General features: G+C 40.2%; 1 protein-coding gene across 2 annotated transcripts in view; it reads left to right on the forward strand.

Moving 5' to 3' along the window:
- The window catches only part of spock1 (SPARC (osteonectin), cwcv and kazal like domains proteoglycan 1), a 128617-nt gene that overhangs the window by 77488 nt on the left and 31183 nt on the right, over positions 1 to 19946 (forward strand). For both annotated transcript variants that reach the window (XM_051954618.1, XM_051954619.1), the window contains exons 4-5: positions 6680 to 6760; positions 18204 to 18318. In XM_051954618.1, the coding sequence (XP_051810578.1) occupies positions 6680 to 6760; positions 18204 to 18318 (196 nt within the window). The remainder of the gene's footprint in view (positions 1 to 6679; positions 6761 to 18203; positions 18319 to 19946) is intronic.

Raw genomic sequence — 19946 nt, forward strand, 5'->3', positions numbered from 1 at the left:
CCTCTTTCAAATCATCTATCTTCTCTGTACACAATGATAGGTGCTTATCTTTTAGATGCAGCCGATGTTGAGGTTGAGGTTCTGCTGTCAGGCTCTGATCCTTTTGTCCAGCGACACAATGTCACCACCTGACATTGTGTTCGCGATGAAAAAGGTGTTTTGTGGATTGACTTTGACTGTCAGTTTTGAAGATGGTTCAGCTTTTTAGTATAAAAGCAAACCGTAAATTGCCAAATCTGGTCAAATTTTTTTGCCGATTTTACTCTCGGATGCTCCATAACACCTTCTGTTTGTGGGAAGTGTAGATGATGTTTCTATGATGGAGGTTAAAAGTGCACGTCCGTAAGACAGGATGTAGCTGAACAGTTTTCTGTCTCAAATTATCATCATATTTTGTTTATTTGTTCATTTGCTTTGGAATAAAGTCAGGTATCTGGGTAGACAGGCTTTCATTTATTTATGGATACTTTCTTGTTTCATCTTTTATGACATGAACCAGTCCCCTCTTGTTCAAAGTTAGTAGTATGAGGGTGGCAAACTATGAAAACATATTTTCTGCAAAACCCTTGGATGCAATTTTTGTGAAATTGAAATTATTTGTTAGTGTTTGCTGGCAGGCAAGTTACTAAACCAACAGAATCTTAATATTAGGTGCTGCTCCTCACAAAATAGAGGAGCAAAATCTGGTTCACTACTCCCTCTTTCCCCCTAACTGCCTTTAAACATCACCCTCATTTCCTCTGTAAACTTCGAGTTCATTTGTTGTTCCTCACACTTTCAGGCCATCTTTTTCTCAGCCCCCCCTTCACTTCATAAGCCTGCATATCTGCTCATTGTTTCTCCAGAGTTTTCGATTAATTCTGACGTATTGAGTTCATCAGATGGAAATTACATAACGACGAACAAAGGGCGATTGTGAATCAACATACCACGGTGCCGTAAACACGCACTAAAAGCCTGTGAGAATTAATTGTTAGCTGTTTTCATGCATATTTGATTAATATTTTAGGATGTTTGGCTATTATTACCGCATTCCCGGTGTGTAATTGCAGTCATGTCTCATCGCTCTTGTTTTTATCCTGCCCTGCGGGAAACTTTTTGCTGGAAGATTCTCTAAGAGTCTGTCCCTTCCAGCTCCAATTACACACTGTTTTATTATTTTTGCAGTAGTTTTAAAGTACAGTTTCAAGATGCCATAGCAACTCAGTAAAGATCCCTTCCATACACTGGACAGTATGCACTGCAGCTTTATTCTGATCAGGAAATGACAGCGTCTGTGTTTGCTCTCAGACAAGTTTCTAGCTCAGCAGATCTTTGTGTGGAATAAATAACATTATAAATACAAGTTTGAAACAGATTAATAAATAATATAACCTAATTAGAAATGGATGAATAATGTCTGAAACTTCTTGAAACAGCACTCCAAAATGAAATGAGGAATACAAACAGTAATTTTTATTACAATCTCTGTCCATGTCCAAATTCAAGGAGCGTGATATTAAAAGATAGAAAATCTGTGATTAAATTAGCCTGCAGAAAACATCTAGCAGAGAGATTTCTAGAATCCCCACATAGCACTGGGGAATTGTTTGCAGTGCCACGTAAACTTGTTTCCATGGTGACAGTTCATTGACCTGTCTGTTTGCCAGTCATGGATGGTTAACCTGTTAGGCCTGTGTACATGTTGGGCTTTATCCTGAATTCTCCAGCTCTCTAAGGAGGCAGGGTTGTGTGGGTGACACTGGCCGGGGTCCCAGACAACCCAGCTTGCCCTGTAGGTGGATTACACAGACATCTGCTGTACTCTCGTCAGGGCTTTGTGCTTTCATAGTCAGCCAAAACTGCCCAGAACTGACCCAGAACCAATGAGGGGGGAGTTAAATCATGTGGAGCAAGAAAAAAGTTTTCCCTCCAGCACCTGAAGCTTATGTTATTAAAACTTCAAGGGCAATTTGACAAAATAGTCCAAACCCAAGGTACCTTCACCAGTTTTTTTTCTCTCTCTCTCTTCTTTCAACAGAGCTGGTTGCATATAAAAAGTTAGACTTGTTGTCAGTTAATATGTCAAATCTGTTGAGAAAAAAAATACCAAATTGATGTTTATATGAGCATTATGACATTAACAGTTAGAAAACAGTTCAGTCTGATGTTTTCAAATATCTTGTTTTCCTGGCCATCAGTCAGCTCAAATAAGACCCAAAGGTACTGTCATGCATGAGAAAGAAACACAACTTTAAAAGGCTGGAACCACTAAAGATTTGCCTTTTTTGCCTAAAAGCTGAAATTATTGCAGAATTTTATCATTTTTTTCACTGCAGCAGTACCTGTTCTACCACATTTCATCTTCATCAGCGTGTGCTCAGTACTATGCAAATTCCCTCATTTTAATTACAACCAAACAAACTCACCCGCTGATGAAAGAATGTGAGCTGTGCTAAGAAATGCACTCCAAACTTTTTAACATCTTATTAAACCACTTGTCCAAAAACTTCTACTTCACAGCAGCTTTGGATATTTATGTGAAATTAAAATATGTCATTAATGAGGCAAAATGATGAGCACACAAGTCCATGTTAGTGTTTTTTTTTATTTATATGCAAAACTCTGAACTCAGAAACACACTGGAACACATGCACTCACTTTTCTTTCACTGTCCACCCACCTGTAACTGACTGCAGCAATCTGGAGTGAGAGTGACTGCCTAGTAGTCATTACAATATCAGCCCTGCCCTGACGTTTGTTTTTTTATTTTTCCTCCACTTACAAAGCGGCAGAAATGCCTGCTGTCAAACATTCTCATACATTCACATACACCAACCGATGTCTGATGTCGTCTGCAGCTATGATCATGCATCAATGCAAGTCTGTCATTTCGATGAATGTAAAAACTGTCTTTACTTCTTTGGCTGAGCTGGTCATGTCTTAACACACTTAACACAAACACACTACGCTTTCTGCTGCTGCATGGCTCCTCTCCATAACTCCTCTCTGGACTTAGACATTCATCCAGCTAAAATCCTTTGTGTCCTCCGGGTCAGCTCAGCCTTCTTCCAAAGTTAAAGACTGAATTTTTATTTATGAGTTTCTCCATGAGCATTCATTTCTGCTCCGTCCTATAAGTGATGGTCGGAGAGTTGCACTGAACAGACTTTGAGGCCAGAGCCGCGAGACGGAGAGACAAGAGATGAGGAAGAGGCCTTGGCAGCAGATAACAGTTGTGCCGTCAGCAAGACCAATGTGAGAATCACTATTCTGGCTATTTGAATCAGGCTTCTTGTATGTGGGCATGCCCAACAGATTTGTGAGCTTGTGATTGCAATGCATTATCCAGAGAGGGGAGTCAAAGGGAGGATTACAAATGCCAGGCTGTTGCCCATTATCAGTCAGTCCAGAGGAGCACAGGAGAGTCGAACTGGCGCCAAGACACAACCAGAAGACACAATGCAGATGAAAGCTGAGAGAAAACAATGCAAGTTAAGTTTACAATTTTCAGGTGTTTGCTACTCCTGTCTGTCCTGATTAGATTACATAATGAATAAGCGGTTGCTATGGGAACCGTTTTTGGCAGCAGAAGCCGAAGTCATTTGTGATGCACTCTGGTTTGGCAGTACCAACGGAAAACAAAGCCTTGAATATCTGGAGCTTCCAAATTGCCAATCAGCCTGATTAGACATGACATTGTGTTTTCCCAGCAGAGTGTTCGTCGTTTGTTATATATTTCATCAGCTCTTTCTCCAATTCACTAAGCCTCTGTCTCTGTGAAGATATGCTGTCTGTCTGCTCCCATTTCTCATTGGTCCATCTTTAATCTCCCGTAACTCTGTCACTGCCTCTTAATACATTCTCATGAAACTGTCTTTGATCTGCGCCTGGAGGAGCTAAAAGAATTAGAAAGAGGAAAACTGATAAGAAAAGAAACAGATAGGACAACAAACAACAGCGAGCACCTTAGGTCTGTGTATGAAATGGAGTGTGAGCCGGAGCAAGAACAAATATCTCATTTCGGTGTAATGTGCAAAGGGTTTGTTGCTCGCTCTTCGGGCGTTCTTTAAACATTGTTTACCGCTTTGATTTTAATGGCTTGTTGGCCACATCATAAAAAGTGACTCAATATCCGTGACCCTCAGCTCAGCCCTTATCTCGCTGTTTCAGGGGGGTTGAGCTCTCGCAGCGTTGAGTCTTAGCACGTAAATGCGATTATCAGCTGAAATGCACACATACATGCTACAGTGATTTCAGGAGGTAAATTAACCAGTCAAACACACACACACACACACACACACACACACACACACACACACACACACACACACACACACACACACACACACACACATACACACACACACACACACAGAGGTGGTAATCAATGATACCTGGAGCCTGCTGAGACGCAGGGGAAGGAAATACACACAGTCACACCAAGGATATTGTTAATTTAATGAACAGAGGAAGCCAATCATATCAGCATAGCAGATAAATATCTGTGCAACCAGGATGGAAATAGAAGAGTAGTGATAAAGGAATGGCAAACAGTGGCTGACAGTAGCACGGTGAGTACAGTGAGTTGTCACTGCCCTGCACTTCCAGTTTACAGAGGCAGAGCCAAAACCAACAGCAAACTCAAAGCACAATAAAGTGGTGAATCAATGGACTGCAGTTTGTGAGCGGTGCTGAACCAGCTGTTTTCAAGGAGATCTACACACAACAGTAGATCACATTGAGGGAAAGACAGAATGTGTGCATTTGTGTTTTGATTCTGCTGTTCGTGCCCTGTGGCCAGTCGGGGCTCAGATAATCATCGTGAATTAGGATAAATAAACTTCAGAGGATGCCAGCAGACAGTCGCTGCTTGCGATCATAGCAGGAGCCCTCGGGCTAAATGCCAGCGTGCAAAAGTGACACTGGCATCAGAGAGTCTCAGAGGAGGGCAGCAGAGGCAGATACAAAGATATATAGACACGAGGCCTATGGAGAGCACTTGAGAGAGATTGCCTGTGGAGAGGATAACTCAAAGATAAGAAAGTCTTTCCATAATGAGGAGAAGAGAGGTCTAACAAAAGGGAGAGAAAGGACAGAGTAGAGTAGTAATGAATAGAGGGCTTATTGACAAAAGTTAGACTAACTTTTGCCTTATGCACACTTTTTTTCCTGGTCATTATACACAGTCTGTGGTCAGTCTTCCCTCAAAAAGCCCTGCTCGCTAATAAATACACAAGATGGATAAGTTCAGGGAGTTAATCATCTCTGGGTGTTAATGTCACAGCCTACAGACAGACATGACAAACTCCCTGCACATCGATGTTTGGCCGCTCTGCTTTCTCCCTGAGGCTCTGCCACCGCTGGCTCACTTCCATGTGGGACGTTGTACTGTAGAGTGAGCGTGAGAGAGAAAGATGGTGCCATCGTTATTCCTTTCAAAAGAGAAAAAAAATGTGCTCTTGTCACTTCGCAGTATCAGATTTGGATCAAGATTTAGAATGTTTCTGTGGGGATTAAAATGCTTTATGTGAAAAAACACAAAGTAGTGGTCTGGAGTTAGGGAGCTAAAAACAGGCAATGTGGGTGTAGCAGTCAGACATGTAGGGAAACACAATGGCTTTTATTCTGTGAGTCACATCAGACGACTGATGCTAACCACACGTTTGTGCATTAGATACAGAGTAGGAGATGGAGTTTAGAGGCAAGTATCGAAGTTTGGAATAGGAGAGAAAACTAGGTTATCTCTTTTTTGTAGTCTGTACAATGTAAACACGAAAAACTGAAGTGATGAATAGGTTAATCACTGATCTTTAGGGCTGCTGTTATGTGCATCTAATAACTTTGGACAAAAACAATCTTTCTATTTACCCCTGGTCCCGCTTCCTGAGCCAATAATTTGACTACTGGAGCTGATATTTTTCATTAATTTTTAGTTCTTTTTTTCAATTAACGGCATTTTTTTTTTTTTTGGACCAATTCCAAATATAGAAACTCATTAAAAAAGTGCTACTTTCACTTGAATGCAGCCACATCTCTTTATCTGTAGTCACTCAGTGGTCTGGGGGAATGTCCTGTCCACTGCCATACCTGATTGGCTATATGTCACAAATAATAGCCTATCAGTGCTGAAGTATAAATGCTGAACGGATGTTATGTTTCAAAAGCAAAAAACAATGTTATCCTAAATTTGTTCTGAAAATATACATTGGAAAAAGTCCCTGTGACATCTCAGAAGACAGTCAGCCAGACTTGTGCCACATATTTCTTTCTTTTGTATTTTTTTTAAATTTCTTGTTTATTGTTTGTACTGTCAATTCAGTCTTACCACTGTTAGTTTATATTCTTTATACACTTCATCTTCACTGCTCTTGGTTTATTCTAATGTTATATATTTTTCTGAGCTGTATCTGGCATTAAAGATTCCTTTTAGATTAACAAAAAAATCTTATTATATTATAAATATTATCTTTAATATTGATAATCAGCCTCCTTGATTACTAGTAATCAGTATTGTAATTTGCCCTGAAAAGAAAGAATATATCCTTCGTTCACTAGTTTTTTATGATAAGATAAACTAACTGACTCAGTACGCTACAACACGAACTATTCTTTTCCAATACAAGCATATGTAGTGCCGTTTTTATCATGGATTAGCAACTGTAATGAATTGGTTTTATTTTTCTTACTTTTCATTTAGAACGAGTGGCTGAACCTGGCAGATATGGAGACCCAGGAACTAAATCCCATGCTGGCTCAGCCAAGAAGACGGTACAAGATGGTGAGTTTGAGCAATTTTCATCAGGGTGTGGGAGTACTTTTTCTTTTTCTTTTTTTTAATTGGCAATCATTTTCAGTGTCTGGACTTGATACTGTAACTCTCTTCATCTTTTTCTTAAAGCTGATTTGTCTTCTCTGATGCAGCTCATATACTGCACTATGCTGTTTGGCTATAATGACCTGAGTGCTCATCTGCTTGTTTTACAATAGTGAGATCCACAGACTGGTCATTCCGGATTATCTGTTTTAATGAGATATAAATGCTTTGGCAACAGACTGTGTCATTACTTTACAGTGACCTTAAACTGTTCTGCTCTGCTGTTGCAGTCCCCATGAATTGGTCAAAATAATACAGCAGTATTTTGCACAAATAGATCCTCAGTCTTTTTTCAGCTTGTATGCAGAGATAGAAGAGCTTATTCACATACAATGGTCAGAGGCAGATTTAGCCAGTGGGCCATGATGTACCAGAGTGAATATTAACCTCCCCGTAATACAGTGACAAACCTGTCCGTTCTGATGTTTCTGTGTTTAGCTCAGCAGAGCTAATGTGGATGCAGTTCACTGAAATCCTCTGTTATGTGTTTGGTTTGAAATAATATCAAAAACATTTATTTTCATTATTCTCAGTAACCAGACAGAGTGACAGCAAATGTATATACATTTTGCACTATATAGAAAAGGTATCCAGTTAATTTACGTGCATTCAGCTGATGTCTTTAATAACTGTGCTTGTGAGATTTTATTTGAGCAATCAAATATTTATGCATGTGGGTTCCTTCAGCGAGGCACATATTTAGTCTTGATTAATGGAGAATGTGGAGAAAGAAAAATGATTCATCATTCAGAAGTATTTCACAGCACACCTTACTGATTATTCAATGTTGTCACAAGCCGGCTGAGTGAATGTGACCAACAAAGGGAGACCAGTCAGGTTTTCAAATGCAAACATATTATTTCAATACATCTTAAGTAATTAAAGACAAAAGGAATGAGGTGTGACAAATGTTTACATCAGTAATGAGTGGAGTGAGTGAGAGTGAGACAGAGAGTAAGTGAGACCAGGTGAGCTTTTGTAGCCACCTAAAGCTCTACCAGGTGCCACATATTAGTCTAACGACCCTCCCTTTCTGCCAGCTGCTGCAGGAGCTGATCACCTGCATGAGCAGAAAGGGAGGGGTCGTAACACACCTCAGCACAGCTGAAGCCAGTGAGGGTGCTGGAAACATGGAAGATTAGTTTTTCCATAACAGGGATCCACAGTGTCGCTTAAATGACAGAGCTGGCAAATAGAAATCTAAATGGGGAACCAATTGGTGAATCAAAATGCAAATTGAAATGCGATTGCCGTCAGCAACCACACATTTTCTTCTCTTTGTCATGTAATTACTAAACCAGTTCCACATGGCAACCAGCAGTAATCTAAAGCGTCAAGTATCAAAGCCTAGAAAGAGCTACAGAAAGAACCACCTCAGTGTTGTGCTGCTGTGAAAGAAAGCAAGGAAAAGTAGTTTTTTCGGTACAGCTTCACATACTTCAGCCAGTTCAAACAGATATTCAACAAAATTGAGGTGAAAATATAGTTATTTTTAGGTTTTTGTTTTGTAGGTTTCCTTGTCTTCTGTGTCATCTTGATGCTGAATTTGTGTCAGTTACAACACTGCAGTGCTACGTAGGTTTTGATTTGCAGGTAGTGTTGCTCTCTCACAGGGAGAAAATACGAGATTTAAATTAAACATACAATTGATTGGAAGTGCATCTGTTCTGTACATGAAAATGAGAGACGGAAACCTCAGTAGCTGGAGTAGAAATAGAAGTGAGCCACTAACGTTGACCCCTCGTGTGCTATTTGGCAAACAGACTTCACCCGTTTTCCGTTTAAATAGAGCATAATACAAGAACTTGAAATACTTATCAGATAATCTCACGCTCCATTCATCCCTTGTCTGCTGTGTGGTTTGAGTAACTGTAGGATATAGCAGTCGTGCTGGGGGCGTAATGTGTTCAACTCAGCACAAAGTAGGATGAAAAGGATTTTTAAACTGTGTTAAAGTGAAGGGAGTCGAGCCTGTCCGTCACATTCGTTATGTAAAAAGATGACATAATGGACGCACAGTTTTGTATGTTAACTGTTATTTGTCACATTTTTTGAATGGCATGGTGAAAATGTGTTAATAATAACAGGAGAGGAGATGGAGGTAGTGGAGAAACAGGGCTGTGATGTACTCTAGTTCATTCATGTCTACGCACACACACACCCACACACATTCTTCCGCTTCAGATTAATGAATGCCACAGTCTGGGACAGTGCAAAAACATTTAATTATCTCTGACACTGAAGGGTGAGGCAAGAGGTCAGGTCCGTGTGTGTGTCGGCGAAGGAGGAAGAAGAAAAGGGATGGGAGTGTCAATGAGCCAAAGAATCATGCTGTAAGTCAGCCTTGCGGTCTTTCATCGTGACCTCTCCTGAAACTGACTAAAGGTCGAACTGACACAAACTCCTTGTCTGGCAGCAGCACATGGACAGTTAAGTGCCTCAGGGATTTTTTTTTAATGCAGAAGATAAGTGACCACTTGACATTGTACAAGTGTTTAAAAAAATGAGAAGTTTTAAAAGAAGATGTAGAAAGTCTAGAGTGGATCAAAGGAAAACTGTCTCTTGCTCTGCAACTGCTAGACATTCACATGTGGAAAATAGTAACGTAATAATGATACGTTTTATTTGTAAGCGCCTTTCTTGACACCCAAGGTCGCTTTACAAGAAAAACAAATGTAACAGAACAGAAAAGAAGCACACATAAAGATAAAAACCGTACATAAAAAAAGAGGCAAGTACAAGAATGAATAGGCTTGAACAGGTGAGTTCTGAGTCTGGATTTGAAGAGAGGCAGAGAGTCAATATTTCGGAGGTCCGGTGGGAGTGAGTTCCAGAGTTTGGGAGCAGAGCGGCTGAAAGGCCTTCTCCCTTTCTCCCGCAGAGGGCACTGTGAGGGTGATGGAGAAGGAAGACCTGAGAGACCAGACCAGAAAGGCTACAACTAGCAGATATTTTCATTGTCAAGTAACCTGTTGAAATATTGATCAGTATTTCTTAACACCCACAATGACGTCCTGAAAAATCATGTTTTGTCCACAAGCAAAAGATATGTAGTTCACTTCACAGAGGAGTAAAGAAACTGGAAAATATAAAAATTTTAGAACCTTGAATCACAGAAGTATGACTTAAAAAAAAAAAAACTCTTAGGACTTTTTAATGTACTAGATGACAACTGATCGATCAATCATTGCAGCTTTGCTAGTGACCCAACCACCATCAACCAGCTAGAAATTCAGTGCCTTCAGTGTCTCTTGTTTTGCATTACTTTGATCATAATCATTTTTATTTTTGCATTAAGATACTAGTAATTCAAGACAATATATATAAAACCTTTAATAAAATAAGTGATGCACATTGAAGTGACCTCAACATCTGTACTTGAGTCATGAGTCTCTGGATGTCAACGTCTGTCTCTTCGTCCATCATGAGGTTCAGACTAAAATGTTTTTAAAAATGCTTGATAAATTGGACACATTTTGGAATAAATATTCATGGTCCCTAAAGGATGAATCTTAATGATTTTGATTGTCCAGCTATTTATCTAATGAGGTTCAGATTTGGGATTCTTTGTGAATCTCAATATTACATTTGAAAGACATAATAATCACTTAACACATTCATTCATAATCAAACACATAACAGCCCAGTTTATTTCAGATTTATGCAACAGCGAAACTAAAAGCTTAAGACTCAAATTAAGTATGGAGTCAATGTGAGAAAATATTAACCTGCAGCTGATAAACTGATTTTGTGTGACAGCTTACCTGTCTGAAGGGAAGGAAAGTACACAGTAAGACTTGCCGTCACACTCTGTATTTACCAGTCCTGATTGATCCTGTCTCCATGTCAGGGATAACTTAGGATTATATCTAATAAATTAAGTTAGTGTTGTTGCTCTGTGTGTGAATGCATGCAGCTCTCTTCTATCTCCAGAGACACTCGTGGGTCCCTCTGCTGTCTGCTGCTGCAGGTGTGTAATAAACTAAGAGAAAATAGTCCTAAACAACTGGAAACAACAATCTAAATAGCCATTTTCACTTGTCTGATTTTAGCAATAGCTTCACAGTGTGACTTTCCATCAGATTCTGGCCTGGACTGATTAATTCTCCATGTTCTCTCGAGAGTGTTTACTGAAATTACTGACGCTGTTGGTCCAACTCTTTCTCTATGGAGATGCTTGTGGATCCTGCTGTTCTCCGATGCTGCCAGTAGTAAACAAACTGAGAGGAAATAGTCCTAAACATCTTCTTGGAGAACAAAAGCTTGTATGGCATTCATTGTTGATGAGTATCATTAATCTTAGCTGTTAGTGCCTGTCTTTGTTGCAGTAAAGCTTTTATTTTATTATGGACATTACATTTCGTGGCCCGTTACATTTAATATTGAACAAAGTGATTGACAGAAGTGTGTTGTGAGTTTAGCACACAAACTCTGCATTAAGCCTCTCTGTGATGTTTTTGGATGAATATTAGAGCTGAAATGTGGAAAAATCGATCCCTACATCACTTCACACAACTCGAAAAAATGTTGTTTGTCTATTAATGTGCCGGTGCTGTTGAGACTTCTGCTTTGTTGAAAATGATGTAGAAATGTTACTTAAGTCCGACCGAATGTTAGATTGTCAGTGCGACTTTTATGGAAAAGTGACCAAGGTGCACATTTAGATATGAAGCCACCACAATCATAGGCCATAAGATTACTGGAATGAAGTGCATGTTTGAAAGGGACTTTATCTTGCTTACAGTTAACGGCAATCTATATTTATACAATAGCTGACTGGAGAAAATACACCCCAGCATATTCATATAAGATGCAAGGAAAACATTTTCTTCTGCTCCCTTCTGCTTTCTGTCTGAATTATTTAAACTATCACCAGTGTTGTGGCAGAAGTTAGACAAGTTTTTTTGTAAGGATTAATGTTGTACACAGTATATATGTTGAATTTGAGGTAATATATGTAATATATTACCTCATAATATGTATAGTATATATGTTGAATTTTAAGCTGAACTCTATTTTACTTTTTTCTACTTTCTCAGTTCTTCTTGATTGTGATTAGAGTAGTGAAACCTTCTTCAAACAAAGAAGGTTATGTATAACTTTGTTTAGACTGTGACAATTAGCATCTTCCACCTGAAATTAGTCCCCTCTGGTAGTCATGTTGTCCTTAAATGCATCTTTGCTAGTTTGCTTTGAAGCTGCCTTCAAAGACAGTTTGATTATTTGCTTTCATAGTGTCCCTTTAAAACCGCTTTGCTGCCAGCAAGAGTTTCACAAAGCATCCACTTTTTTTCTGGGATTATCACAATATAGTGTGAGTGTGCATGTACTGTTGTGTGTAGCATGGTTGTGTGGCAATGATGAATATTCAGCTTGTAAGCAATAGTCAATAGCCTCTCCCTCCAGATATGTTCTCACGTAAGCCACTGTGGCTTCTTCTCTGACATTCAAACTGGAACAGTCTGTTTATCTTCTCCATTCCTCAGTTACATCCACAATAATATGATTTGCCCATGTTTTCAATAATTAATTTTCTGGATGGTGACTGCTCTATCACTGCGTTCTCCCAGAGGCCCTCTCAGTGCTTTCATCCCTCCATCATTCCTCCCTGACATCCCTCGCTCTAGTGCCTCTCTCAGGCCAAACAGTCAGACCCCGAGGAACGTTCACAGCGCAAAGGAGATTTTAATCTCCTCCTGATCTGTTTGTCGTTCAACTCTCTCTTTCTCTATCTCGTTTTTCTCTGTAACCCCCCCAGGTGAAAGAGAAGAAACACCTTTTTAATTAGTTTATCAAAGCCTGAAAGTGATGCTCATTTTTCTAATAACAGTTCCGAATTTGTCCTTTGGGAATGGTTGTTGGAGCTGCTGTTTATTCAATTTCAGACTTGTTTATTTGCTATCAGGAAAAGTAGCAGGGGGAAGCAAACAATGGAGAGCAATGGAGGGCCATGTGGATGAAGGAGCACACACACCAGTACACACAAGTTACTAAAACACCCCGTTGACCCATGTCCAGCTCAGCAGCAATTAATTTGAGGTCACTGTCTACTCTCTGACAGGGCTTGTTGGTAATGTGGCCTCTTCTGTTGGACTCTGACTATCTTTATTATCCAATCACTGTGCTTTATCCTGGCGCTGGTCCAGCATTAGAGGGCACAGGAAGAGTGTTTTATCTTCCATCCTGCCTTCCTCCTTTCCAGCCACTTTCTCCTGTCTCTGAAAGAACATTAAGGTTCGGTATGAGGGCCAAAAAAAAAAATATCTTGAGAAGACAAAAAGTGAACGAGCAGGGCAATATACTGTCAACTGTAAGTTTAGTAAAATTTTGCAGCCACGAGTACAGTGGGCTTTTGTGGCACTTAGAAGTGTTGTGGCAATTAAATGGCCGAAAGTATGTTCAGAATTTGAACATCCAGGAACCTTTTAAAGAAGGGTTTTTAACAGGTTGCATTAATATAGAATGAATGTATCGACACTGTCACTCTGGTATGGTTAAATGTGATTGAGTTCATGAAAAGCAGAAGCAATACAGCGTCGCTTTCAGTGATACTCCCCCATCGGAAGTATTCATGCAAACAAAACATGACATAGCTGACTCTTGATAGAATGCATAATTTGTCTCCAAGTAGTCTTAATAATGGCTTTCAGCATACCTTTGGTCTTAACTGTAACTTTCTCCAGGAGTAAATGGGTAAGAGACGTGTTGCTGGATATACACAGACGAACACACATGTTAAAAATAATGCTTTTTTTTTTTCCCACAATGACACATGTATAATCCGTCATGGGCAAGAATAAAGACTTCCTTTCATTTCAAAATCAAATATCCAGCTTTTGAAAACACAAACAAAAATCCCTGCTGTCATAAAATAGCTGATTTTCCTATTATTATTCAGCTGTTGTAATTTGTCAGTGAGGTAGAGCGTGGGCACAAACGTGGTACTGTGGATATTTTGTACCACACACACACACACACGCTCACACATCGAGGTACAACACTATGAAAGCTTGGATTAGAATATGATGATGAGAGCTCTTGAGACTTGACTTGTGAGACATTTATTGAAACCTCAGTGTGCGAAGACATGCGTTTCTATGACAAAACATTTACATAAGGCTTTGTATGTTCCCAGAAAGCTTATGGATTCCTTACAGATGTACACATATGTGCTATATATGGACATGGCTTTCACTTGAGCATGAAGATTACTTTGATCTTCATGTTCAGTCAGATGAAGCTTATTTTTTCCCACTAAGACGCAACTCAGCATTTGATTTCAGCAGGGAGTATGTTTTCTTTTATGTACTTGCTGTGCGCTCTGAGCATGAGCTACCAACCAAGGGGTATATTGATCCCCCCACAGTATATAAAAGTAGATCTGACCAGATGGTAGCTGGGTTGTTGCTGGGCGTGCAGCAGCAGCAGAGTGTTCAAAGCATGCAGCAACACAGCAGAGAACAACCAAGCAGTGTCCATGTCAACAGCTTCTGAATGTCTGATTAAAGAAAGTAATTTAGTTTGGCCATTAGCGAGCCACAACGTCACATTTCTGGCATTAATTTTATTGTACAGTAAAAAAAAAAAAATGCACATTTGGAAGTGCAGATACACCACAAATGAATTTAAAGAGCTTAGACAATAAAATAGCATTTCTGTTGAAGCAAATGTTTAAAAATGACAAGCAGCAACAAATAAGTGTGTTCAGCTTGAATTCAAATCGAGGATGTTTGTGTCCATTTGCTAATGATCTGTTGGTGTCGTGCCCTCGCCACCCTCAGCCAAGGCTCTGCCAGCTCCTCCATCTGTCTCACCCCAACAGACTGGTAACCCTGCACCCAGGTCATCAGTCATCCTTACACATGTCCAAGGACAATGGCGAGACAAATGACTGGTGGTGTCTGCGGGCAAAGCTGCTGCTGCTCTTAACAAGCCAGCACAGTCTTACAAAACTATAATAGTTAAATTGGTTCACAATGCCAAATGTATTATTTCCACTAAAAAGACTGTAAAACTCTAAGAAAGCTTTTTGGCAATGCAGAAGACAACTTGATTTTTGTGTGTAGTGTTTCAAACCCAAACCATGATCTTTTCTTATAGCTACTCAGTTTCAGAGCCTCCATTGAACAATTTTTGTAGTATACACAAATCACAGAGGAAATTCCACAGAAGGATGGTACAACAGTTCAACCTTGTTCTTCTTTTCATGCACAAAGAGAAAGAAACTTGTGAATCAGTAGATGAAAATAGGCTTTACAACCTTCACTGTGAAAGTAATAAATTTTTGCGCTGTGGACCAATACTGCTGTCACACATTTTGGTGTGAGACTGCGTTGCCACAACAGTAGCTGTGACAATATTGAGAACACATATGATCTATTTTTTTCTTCATCTATTTCTGATTTTAAAGTACAGTGCCGTCACAGTTTCTCCACTAAGTGGCGACACATGAGGAATCATAATATTTTCTTCATCCTCTCACACACAGGCACCAATCCTTTGCACTTGTTCATTTGGAAAAATCTTATTAGCAGCAGGCAACCTTTTCCATCTCCATAAATCAATACATTTTCAAGCTAAAAATTGTGGCTTAGACTGTGAAAAGAAGTTTCTCTTTGGCACTGTGAGATGAATTGATATGCAAAAAGGCATGCCAGGTTTTATTGCTCATGCATATTGAGTTAGTCACACACGCACACAAATGAGAGCAAAGTCATGCTTAAGATCAGACAGATGAGAGAGGAATAAAAGCAGATGAGGGACTCATATTGAGGAAAGTGAAAGAGAGGTGGCAAGTGTGTACTGCAGTGCTTCTGCATTACAGTTGATTGGCTGGTTTAACCACCAGTGCTGCTCACTCAAGCTTTAAATAGATGGATAAAATTCTCCCTTACCCAGCTCTCTGGCATTTGCTTGTCCTCCCTGCCTGCTCCTTGTCCCTCTCGTCCTGTTATGTTCCCTTCTCCTCTCTTTCCCTCTCTTTCTATATGTTTTCCTTCTTCCTTCGTTTATTCTCTTTTATCATCTTTTCTGCGCTCTTCTCTCCACTGCTCCTTGTTTTTCTTTTCTCCCCTTTTTTCCTCTACTCTTATTTTCACCTCTTTTCTTCTCCTCTCTGGTTTTGTTGTCTTCCCTCCTTTGTTTAAACCTCTCCTCTTTGTTCCTCTCTTTCCACACCTTTTCCCTCTTTTATTCTCATTTATTGTCCTTTCATTGCCTATTGTTTTGCTTCTCTCCACTTTTCTCCTCTCCTCTTATCTCTTTCTTTCCTTCTCCTCCCTCCTTTTCTTGTCATCTCTCCTCCTATATTTTGTCCTCTCCTCTCTTCTGCTCACATTTCCTCTCCTTACATACCCTATCCTCCAGTTTCCTCCTCTCCTTTCCACCCATTACCTCTCCACTGCTTAGTTTTTTTTTCTCCTCTTTTCTGTTCTGTTACTTTCCTCTTCTCCTCCCTCCTTTCCTTGTCACCATTTCTTTATTTTCTCCTCTCTTCTCTACACATATACACTATAAATATTCAAATCACCTTACCTGAAAACCATTCCTCCCTCCGAGCATTATTGTGTCTACAAGTTAACACATTTTGCTGTTTATGAGAGACTTATCTGCATACAACTTGCCCACGTGCTGCTGTGTGAATTTGGGTGTGCAGGTGAAAAAACCGACTTGCTCATTTGTATGTGTGCACGCATCTGATTTCCAATTTGTCTGAAAGTGGAGGTCACACAATAATCCCAAATTGTCCTCCAATCTTCAGTTAACCAGATACGATCCTCCCTTTTACCTCGATCCTTCCTCTCTCACTTTCTCCTCTTTCCCTTCAACTCTCATTTCCTTGCCGTGGTAATGCCATTTTTTTCTGCTAAGTGAAATAAGATGGGTTTCCTCCAGCGCTGATAGATGAAGGTGAGGACAGGCCCAAATCAGCAGGCAACAGGAACACACTGCACAACAGACAGCTATCAGGAGGAAGGTTGACATATCATCTCTCGGCTTTCTGGAGAATATGAGAGGGCACACAGGCTTGCAAATGTGTTTTTGCATCTGTGTATGTGTCACAGATTGTAAGGGAAAAAAAGCGTATTGCTCAGTTCTGACAGATGTGTACAGACGACTTTGAATCTCTCCCCTTCTGGACCATCTAACCTTCGCCATCTTTACTGTTTGGTTAGTTCCATTCCCCTGAAGATAAAGAAAGCTCTTCCATTTTCTCTGGCAGCTCCAGATATAGTAAAAGCAACATATGTTTTAAATTTATATGTGTAGATTTTTCAGATTGCAGCGTTACCACAAGCGAACAGAAGAAAACAATGCCGATGGAGTCTCTGGCTGATTTAATGCTGATAAACTAGCATGTAAACAACAGCGCAGTGTGTGATCAGGTCAGAAACTAGTTGATGTTCACATCAGACACCAGCTGTGGCTCAAACACAACCCATTAGGTCGCTAATGGAGACAAGGCCACTCTTGTTTTATGATGTTCGCAGCCACATGGTAATGACTTGTACATAATGCAGGGCTTTGATCTATACACTCTGTACTCAGTCTTAATTAACTCGGGATTTGAAATCATTTTTAATCTGTGCATCATACTGATGGTGTGTGGTCTCTGTATGTGGTTTAAATCCATTTAAACAATGTCTTTGATCTCATTTTATTGGCTTTGTCCTTGTAGTTGGTTTTGTTCATTATAAAGGCTTTCATCTTTATTACACATCGGGTGCAGACTGTAAATGAAAGGATGGCCATGTCCAGTTGTCCAGTGCCTAACGTTTTCCTGCCTCTTACTCCATTTGTACTGAATGCTCTCACCTCTTTCTTTTACTGTCACTGTCTTTTTCACCTCCTCCACCTCCATTTCTTTCCTCTTTGCTCCAGTCTGTCAAATGAAAGCGAGTTTGTGCTGTTAGCCTAGTGTGAAATGACACAATGCTCAGAGTCAATGAGCTGCTTTGATCTTTTGTCATCTTGGACACCAGCCAGCTGTGCCTGGCTGCCACGGCAATAATGTCACACTGAAGATTGATTTGGAAGAAGATAGGGTCGACGCTCAGAGAGAATAGTCCTCATTAAGCAGCTCACAACGCAGAAAACTCAACGTTTACTCCATACCTTTTACCATTCTCCTTCTCTGTCTTTTGCTCCAACTCATTATTTTTCTGCCTGCTTCAGTTAGTAGAACAAGAGAGTCTGCCAGCTGTAAAACCAGAGGAACAGCTTGATGTTTTGCTGCATCAACTTTCAACTTCAGCACTACGTTGTGCTGATTCTCCTGTTTTGCATGTTTCTGCAAACTTATTTCTGCAGTTCAGAGATGAAGTTTGTCCCTGCTTTCTCCCTGTAGGCCCAGATGCCACCAAGGATCCCTGTCTGAAGGTGCGCTGTCCTCCTCACAAAGTGTGCGTCAGCCATGACTACCAGACAGCCATCTGCACCAATCACAAGCAGCCAGCCCACAGGTGAGTCATTGGGCACATTTTAACGCACACTTTTGTTAATAGTAGCTGCTATATATAACAAATAATACCAAACATTTCAAAATCAATCAGTTGCTGTATTTTAGTTTCTTTGTCCATTATTCTGGCATCAATTAATCGTTGTACAGACAGAAAAATATTGAAGTTCTGGCCTTTCTCTTTGCTACTTCCACCTTGATAGAGATAGTGATGTACAAATGACTAAAAAGTATTGATTTAACATCAAATTGGTATGCTGACTTTGCATAAGTATACATTCTTTGTTTGTCAAAAAGAAATTATAAGGAAAGTATGCATACTGTGTTATCATGCATATTGACATTCTACTCTCTATATAAGTTTGGTGTCATTTAGATGCCAGAGAGGAGAGTTTGATTAATTTTCTACATAAAAAGCACCATCTGGATCAATAAGAGACATTGATCACTGATGTCTCTGCGACAACAAACAGACCTCATTCAACAAACTTCTGGAGCTTCCAAATCATGTTTATGTGCAATTCTTATAAGATTACTGCCTGGTGCCATGTTTACCACCACTTTGTTGGAGTTCTGCCTGGACAATGAGGGGGTCACCTCTTCGCGACTGCTTGTTGCAGAGGGGAATACTTTGACTGTTGCTTGTATACCAAGCAGCAACTCATAGTACTCAGCCTTCTTGGAGTCTCTGGATGGTGTCCTGGAATTGGTGCCACCTGGGAACTCTGCAGTGTCCTGGGTGACTTCACTGCTCACATGGGCAATGACAGAGAAACCTGGAAGGGGGTGATTGGGAGGAACAGTCTGCCTGATCTGAACCTGAGTGGTGTTTTGTTGTTAGACTTTTGTGTTAGTCATAGATTGGCCAAAACAAACACCATGTTCAAGTACAAGATGGCTCAAAAGTGTACCTGATACCAGAGCACATCAGGCCAAAGGTCAATGATCGACTTTGTAGACGTGTCACCATAGCTGCGGCTGTATGTCTTGGACACTCAGGTGAAAAAACATGTTGAAAGCTTCCATTGCAGAAGCGACAGTCAAGAGCCAGAAGGTCACTGGTGCCTGTTGCTACAGCAACCCAAAAACCTGCTGGTGGTGAAGGAAGCCGTCAGGTTTAAGAAGGAGACTTTTCAGGCCTGGTTGGCTCAGGGGTCTCTTGAAGTAGCCGCAGCAGCAGTTGTGGAAGCTAAAACTCAGGTGTGAGAGGAACTGGAACAGTGGATCTTTACCCTTTCAGAGCTGCTAATTGGGTCAAGGGACTTTGATAAGGCAGTCCACATATGTTTTGTGGATTTGAAAAGAGGCCTACTTCTATGTAACTCAAGTGGCTCTGTGGGTGTTACTCTCTCTGTCACAACAAACAGAACTCGGTCAACAAACTTCTGAAGCTTCCAAATCATGTTTATGCCAATTCTTATAAAATTCGAAAAAGTCACGTAGCATCAAGATGACGACACAATGTTTTTTTTTTTCACAGTTAAAAAAGACATCAAACACAACATCAAGGCTAATTCGGCATCAGTGGTTCAAAAAATTCAATTTCCTAAATACCTCCAGGGCAGGTTGGACAAATTACATCCAGCGAAAGCATGATGAAAAGCACCACTTTCTGTTTTGTGTGTTAGCGCT

Source organism: Acanthochromis polyacanthus, chromosome 10 (assembly GCF_021347895.1).
Source record: "Acanthochromis polyacanthus isolate Apoly-LR-REF ecotype Palm Island chromosome 10, KAUST_Apoly_ChrSc, whole genome shotgun sequence".
Classification (NCBI taxonomy): domain Eukaryota; kingdom Metazoa; phylum Chordata; class Actinopteri; family Pomacentridae; genus Acanthochromis; species Acanthochromis polyacanthus.